The 7,129-nt window shown below is 55.9% G+C and overlaps 1 protein-coding gene across 9 annotated transcripts in view; it reads right to left on the bottom strand.

Moving 5' to 3' along the window:
* ARHGEF1 (Rho guanine nucleotide exchange factor 1) overlaps positions 1 to 7,129 on the bottom strand; it is a 42,214-nt gene that overhangs the window by 30,902 nt on the left and 4,183 nt on the right. For 6 of the 9 annotated variants that reach the window (XM_006141993.3, XM_027766703.1, XM_006141996.3 and 3 more), the window contains exons 2-8: positions 6,787 to 6,951; positions 6,612 to 6,695; positions 6,075 to 6,188; positions 1,533 to 1,631; positions 1,278 to 1,320; positions 825 to 1,071; positions 463 to 492 (exon numbers count right to left, since the gene is read on the bottom strand). In XM_006141993.3, the coding sequence (XP_006142055.1) occupies positions 463 to 492; positions 825 to 1,071; positions 1,278 to 1,320; positions 1,533 to 1,631; positions 6,075 to 6,188; positions 6,612 to 6,695; positions 6,787 to 6,816 (647 nt within the window). In that variant the 5' untranslated portion in view covers positions 6,817 to 6,951. The remainder of the gene's footprint in view (positions 1 to 462; positions 493 to 824; positions 1,072 to 1,277; positions 1,321 to 1,532; positions 1,632 to 6,074; positions 6,189 to 6,611; positions 6,696 to 6,786; positions 6,952 to 7,129) is intronic. The other 3 variants (XM_006141998.2, XM_006141999.2, XM_006141995.3) reach the window with 1 other exon arrangement.

Raw genomic sequence — 7,129 nt, 5'->3', positions numbered from 1 at the left:
GGACCAGAAGTCCACCCCAGCCCCTCCTCCCTGGACCAGGAGTCCACCCCGGCCCTCCTCCCTGCCTTCCTCCTGGACCAGGAGTCCACCCCGGCTCCTCCTTCCCGAACCAGGAGTCCACCCTGACCCTCCTCCCCAGACCAGGAATCCACCCCAGCCCCTCCTCCCCAGACCAGGAGTCCACCCCGGCCCTTCTCCACAGAACAGGAATCCACCCCGGCCCCTCCTCCCAGACCAGGAGTCCACCCCAGCCCTCCTCCCCGGGCCAGGAGTCCACCCCGGCCCCTCCTTTCCCCAGACCCAGGAGTCCACCCCGGCCCTCCTCCCTGGACCAGAAATCTCCTTCCCTGGCCCTCCTGCCCGGACCAGAAGTCTAGCCCTGGCCCCTCTTCCCTCAGACCCAGGAGTCGAGCCCTAGTCTCTCCACCCTGGACCTGGGAGATCAAAGCCTGCTCCCCTCACCTCTTCTCTTCATCAGTGGAGATGGTATGTCTGTCGGGAGAAGGAAGAAGTTTGTGATAAACATGCTAAGTTAGGGGTCCCTGTCCACCGCACATATCCCAGTCTCCTGCCCCCTGGGGTGGGGAGGGAAAGGAGAGCCAGAGAAGGGAAATGCTTAGGGACCATGACAAAGAGGACCCTGCTGGCCACGGACGAGACTGGACACTGCGATGTCAGGAAGAGAAGAGCCAGGGCCAGGTGGGTTAGAATGCCAGGCCAGGACAAAGGCCCACAGGCTAAGAGATGAACCCTGAACCTGCAGAAGGAAACTGCCACCTGGGACTGGAACACACCCGAGGGCAGAGCCCCTGCAGGCCACTCACTGCATCTCCTCCAGGTAGGCCAGCAGTCGCTCGGCCACCAGCCGCTCCCGGGCCTCGTAGCTGGTTCGGTCCCGGCTGACCCAAGCCTCCAGCTGGGACAGCTCCTGCTCCCATGGTGTCATGCCCATGAGTCGCTTGGAGCGGAAGTCCTCCAGCTGCCGGCTCACGGCCGCCTGCAGGCTCTGCACCACCTCCTGCACGTACCGCCGCTGGACATCCTCGGAGATGAGCTCGGGCCGCGTGCGGTCTGCAGAACACACACGGGAGCTGGGGCCAGCGCGCCTGGACCACAGTCCCCACCCACCCTTGGATGCCGATGGTCACGCTTCCTAGGGCTCCCACGGCCAAGAAAGAGCCCTAGGAAGTATCAGCCATTCAGGGGGAACACAGGTAAGGCCTTCCTCCCTGGGACCTCCGGGGAGGCGGGGCGTGCTAGAGACCTCCTCTTCTCACCAAGTTCAAAGGCAACGTTGGAAGGGACTTGCACCCGTAGAACCTGTTCAGGAGAGAGACCGCAGTGAGTGGAGGACTCAGGTGCTGAGGCTGTAGCCAGCAGGCCAGGTGGGAAGGGTGACTAAGAGGTGCCCTGGGAAAGGCCTGGGTTGGAGCCACTCCAAGCTGCCCGCAGCTGGGTGGAACTTGGAAAGCATACTGTGGCTCTCCAGGGCCAAGGGGGGAGAACAGGGGCCCCTTGAAGGTGTCTCTCACCGCTGTCTTCTCCAGGAAGCTGTGGTAGAAGTCGAGGAAGGCCTTCTTGGCCTCCTTGGGGCCCAGTGAGGCCAGCATGTCGGCGTGCAGGCAGCAGAGCTGGGGGAGACATGGCATGACGTTTCCTCCCCCTTCCCAAGCCACACTCCCCTTTGGAAAGCCTAAGGGGCTCCCCTTCTCTTGGCCACCCCTGTGGCTATGGGAGCCAATCCCACTTCCTCTGGGAAGTGCTCCCTACTCTCCACCCCCAGCTCCCAGGCCCTCACCTCCCTGGCAGCCTTCCCTGGGCCAGCGTGGGTGTTTCCTAATGTTCTATCCTATGATATGGTTCTCTGGCTCCACGTCCTCCCTGCAACAGCTATTACTACCATCTATACCGAGGGCTTAGCAAATACCAGACCTAGTTCTCAGCCCTTTTTACCTGCAGGACCTGCTCAATCACAGGGACTGTCATTCTCCTAGATTTTTATTTTTACGAATTATTTTATTTAACTTTATTTATTTGCTTTAATTTGACCAGAGAGGGACAGAGTGAGAGAGAGAGGGAAAGTGAGAAAGCAAGCCACCACGTCCGGGATTTGAACCATGGTCGATCATGTGGGAGTCCAGCACCTTTAACCACCATGCCACTTGTCAGTCCCTCTTCCTCAATATTTTTAATTATTGGACACATGCACCCACAAGAGGAAGAAAGACAAAGAGAGATAGAGCCTACCCCCAACGGGGTGTGGTCCCATAACAACCCTTTTTCTTCCATTTCTCTATCCTGTCAGGGTTTTTTTACACAAGTACTGGTATGTTTTCCTTCCTTCCTTCCTTCCTTCCTTTTATTTCTTTTATATTTTGCAGAGGTTTTTGCTATAGGGCACATGTGCTCACCAGAAAGACAGAGAGACAGAAAGTGAGATATCACCCCCTAGGGGGGATGGCTACGCTGCAATCACTTCTCCATTCTCCCCTCCGGGATCTTGGGCACGCACACACACGTGCCCGGTGTCAGTTTAAGCCACCGGATCTGGGACTGCGGTCGACTATGCGGGAGTCCAGCGACATAGCCATTACGCTAACTGCTGGTCCCTCTTTTTCTTTGAGAGGTTTTTGCTATAGGGCGAATGCACTTGCCAGAAAGACAGAGAGACAGAAAGCGAGAAATCAATCCCCAGGGGGTAGTTTGCTTGCTCAAGGGGCTAAGTGGTAGAGGTGGTGGTGGTGGTGAAGGTGCTGGATTCCCGCATGATCAACTGTGGTTTCAGTCCTGGACCTGGCAATTTGAAAACCACACTGTGCACGTGTGCATGCCCCAAATCCCAGGAGGAGAATGGAGAAGCGACTGTGGCACGGCCATCCCCCAGGGAGTGATAGCTCATCTTCCCTTTCTCTGTGGAGCATACATGCCCTGCAGCAAAAACATTAAAAAAAAAACTTGCTGGATGGTGAGCCTATGGCATTGTGGTTAGGATCGCTGGATCCCACATGGCTGACTGTGTGGTTTTGAGTCCTAGAACCAGCAGCATGAGAAACGCGCCGGGTGTGCGCGTGCGTGTGTATGCTCAAAATCCCAAAAGGAGTGAGACATGAAGAAGGAAGAGGCTTGGCTATTCCCCTTGGGGGTGCTTTCTCACTTTCTCTGGTGCACTCCGGCAAACTTAAAAAATAAATTAAAAAAAAAAAATAGTGCTGTCAGGTGGTGTGGTGGTTAAGGGCACTGGACTCCCACATGGCCGACCATGGGTCAAGTCCTGGACCTGGCAGCTTGCTTTCTCACTTTCCTTCTCTCTCTCTTGCTCTGTCCCTCTCTGGTCAAACTAAAATAAATAAGTAAATAAATACAGTTAAATAAAATAATCATTTTTTAAAAAAAGGCAGCAGCTTGCTCAAGTTTACACAGCTAGTAAGCTGAGATCCTGGTGGTCTGTCTCTAACCTACTCCACTGCCTAGAATACTCTGACTAGCAGACACTTGCGGTGGGGGAGTGTAGTTTGATCTGCATCCTAGACAGGGCCCAGTGCATCGTGAGGGTGTGGCCAATGAACAGGTGGACACGTGGGGCTCACGCATTCATTCACTAAGCATGTCCTGAAGCTGTCTGTGTGCCAGTCCCGTGCCGGGGATATTGGCGACACAGTGGGGGCTCTCACCTGGTAAGTGACAAGGTGTTAGAGTGCTAAGGACTCACTCCAGTGGGGGCAAGACTCTTTCTCTATTTGAAACAGTTTCAACAAATGTTTGTCTGCTCTCCCGTATCCCCACAATACAGAAAATTGGGAGAGCCAGGGGAAGCATCCCAGGGGACCACGGGTCTTTCTAGATGGTTCCTGTGAGTGATGGGGGGGAAGGACAGCATGAAGACACATCTCAAAATGCTGGAAGCCACCTGGGTGACCTCAGGCAAGCTTCCGATCCTCTTTAGGCCTCAGTTTCCACATCCGTAAGAGACCATGGCAGTGGACACGATCCCTGAGCTGAGGTCAGGATGGAGTTTTTTTGTTTTTGTTTTTTAAGATTTATTTATTTATTTACATTTGTTACTATTATTTTTAAATTTGACCAGAGAGAGGCAGAGAGAGAGAGAGAGAGAGAGTGAGCGAGCAAGCTGCCAGGTCCAGGACTTGAACTGTGGTCGGCCATGTGGGAATCCAGTGCCTTTAACCACCATACCACCTGCCAGCCCCTAGGGTGGAGTTCTTATGTCCTAGAAAACCTGGGCTCAAGCAGGAGGCCCCCTTGCCAGAGGACCTCCCCTATATGAAGCAGAGAAGGGGGCAGTTCCTTTCCTGGAGAGAAAATACAGACAACGGAATTACTGGCAATTTCTCAATTTCCTCCCAGCCCTTGAAGCTTTGGTGTTGGGGTGACCAGCCTCCAGCCTCGCAGTTGACGACGCGTCCTTCTGCACCCCCATGTGTCCCTCCCACTGTTTCGATCAGTCCCCTCATTTTCTGGAGAAACCCACTGTGCATTTCTGTCCAGCACATTTCTGCCCTGGGCTACTCCCCAGCTCAAGGCCTGCATTGGCTGCACTCGGTTTTCTGGAGATGAGACCCCTGTCTATAGGCCAGCCAACACCAAGGCTTCTCCTGTCCTAAACTACCAGCTGAGTTTCCTTTAAACAACTTTATTTTCCAATTGCTAGATGGTACGCGCACTCACCAGAGTGAGAGAGAGGACAGAGAGAGGGAGAAAGCACCTCCCACGGGGCATGGTCTTGCTGCCATCCTTTTTCCTCCATTCCTCCATCCTGTCGGGCTTTGGGGCATGCACACGCATGTGCCCTGTGTGTTTTGTAAGCCAGTGGGGTCAGAATTCGAACTGTGGCCAATCGTGTGTGATCCAGCTCCTAATACAGAGCTTGACCACTACACTGGGGGGCTGGCCCACCTGCCAGGTTTTCTAGACTCGGAAGGTGTTTCCAGACAGTGTGTTTCGGCATCCTTGTCTCCTGGGTATCTGGTGCCTGATGCAGGCAGTTTCCGGGGGACAGTTACTTGCTGTCTGCTGTGGTGGTTTCTCGTTCTGATCAGGGCCCACCATGTGCCTAGACCCGGGATGGCTGACAGCTTTTTCCCAGGCACCAGACCCGAATGACTGACAGCATCTGCTAAGGAGGCCTTGTGGAGGGTCGGATCCCCCTCCAGAGTCTGCGGGAAGGACGCTGTCATTGGTGAGTAACTGGGTGATGCCATCATAGGTGCAGAAAAGGGATGGGACGTGGTTTCTGCTGGGCTTCTGGGTGCTCTGGGGTGCTCTGGGTGGCCCTGTGGTATGTACAGGGTCTTTAAAAAGTTCATGGGAAGTATGTCTTGTGAAAAAGCTACAGAGATTTCAAAAAATTTTAGCACCAAAATATATTTGCGTTTTAACTGCATGTTCCCAGTGTGTTTCGGCATCCTTGTCTCCTGGTATCTGGTGCCTGATGCAGGCAGTTTCCGGGGGACAGTTACTTGCTGTCTGGGGTGGTGGTTTCTCGTTCTGATCAGGGCCCACCATGTGCCTAGACCCGGGATGGCTGACAGCTTTTTCCCAGGCACCAGACCCGAATGACTGACAGCATCTGCTAAGGAGGCCTTGTGGAGGGTCGGATCCCCCTCCAGAGTCTGCGGGAAGGACGCTGTCATTGGTGAGTAACTGGGTGATGCCATCATAGGTGCAGAAAAGGGATGGGACGTGGTTTCTGCTGGGCTTCTGGGTGCTCTGGGGTGCTCTGGGTGGCCCTGTGGTATGTACAGGGTCTTTAAAAAGTTCATGGGAAGTATGTCTTGTGAAAAAGCTACAGAGATTTCAAAAAATTTTAGCACCAAAATATATTTGCGTTTTAACTGCATGTTCCCACAGACTCCTTGAGGTCCCCTCCAATCCCCTGGCCTGCCCTGGCAGCTCACTGAGGTTTTCGGGGCACCTGCAATCTCATCTAGATCACAGGGAATGCTTTCTGGTTCTGTTTTCCAGACTTTCTGGCTCAACTTCAACTGGTCTAGATTGCTGAAAGCTACGGGCTGCCCAGCCAAACCCCTCCTCCCTGAGCCACCCAGCTCTGTCCTCACCAGGGGTCCAGGCTCGAACTGCAGGGCCACGTGCTGCAGGAGGGCCATGAGGTGGGCCGGGCGCCGCTTCACCTGCTCCAGGCTCTGGAACTGGCTGTTTTGCTCCTCTGCATTCTAGGGGCGGGGTGGGGGTTACAAGGGATAAGAGGGGTCTGTGCTTGCCTCTACCCTTCCCTGGTACTTCCCAGTGGGTCCAAGCCAGGGAAGACCCTGGGGAGTGGGGGGTGGTGACGGTGTATTCTAGGGCTATACTTGGTGACATAAGGGCAGGTGGTTGGGAGAAGGGGTGAGATGTAATCTGAGGACAGAAATCGTGGAGAAGGAACAGGGACCCTGGCTGTGGAGAGACCGGACAGTGATAACAACAGACCTTCCGAGTGAGAGTGAGGAGGGTGGAAGGTGGGAGTCTGGGCTGCCAAGGGGCCCTGAGGATTGGGTGGGGGGTGAGGCAGGACGATGAGAGAGCTGGACAGTAGGAGGAGGCAGAGGGCACTCCAGGTGCCTGGGACAGCGGCTCTTCCGCCCCATCTTGCTCACCGTCTCCAGCTCATTTTCAAAATCCTCGTCCTCGGCCCCGATGATGCTGACGGGCACCAAGCCAGGTCGCAGGGGCCCTGGGGCCTGTGGACGAGGAGGGACGAGGAGGGACGGCTTCAGCCCCCAGTGCTCCCGCCTCATGCCGGAGTCCCCGCTCCCCTCGCTCTCCACTCACCGCCCCTCTGGCGACGTCTTCCATCTCCATGGGCTCCGCAGGGCTGGGGAAGAGGAGGGGCCGGGTCAGGGGCGGCGGCCCAGGGCGGTTACTCACAGATTCCTGGCCCAGGTGTGAAGGTGAGTAAACAGCCTCCCCCAGCCGGCTCGCAGTTCAATGGGGCCTCTGTGTGGCGACAAAGAGCCCTTCAGAGGCCAGCCAGGGGGCGGGGAGCCCAAGGATGGAAGCCCGGGGGCGGGGGCTGGAGGCTGGGAGCCTGGGTCCACCGGGCCCTGGGGCTGACCGCCTGCAGTTCTGGGTCCCCACTGGACTCTGGCAGCCGTGGCAGGGGGGGGGGGGCGCG

Source organism: Tupaia chinensis, unplaced genomic scaffold (genome assembly GCF_000334495.1).
Source record: "Tupaia chinensis unplaced genomic scaffold, TupChi_1.0 Scaffold000067_1, whole genome shotgun sequence".
Taxonomy (NCBI): Eukaryota; Metazoa; Chordata; class Mammalia; order Scandentia; family Tupaiidae; genus Tupaia; species Tupaia belangeri.
Note: the sequence above shows the minus strand (reverse complement) of the source record. Positions and strands in the feature narration are given on the sequence as shown.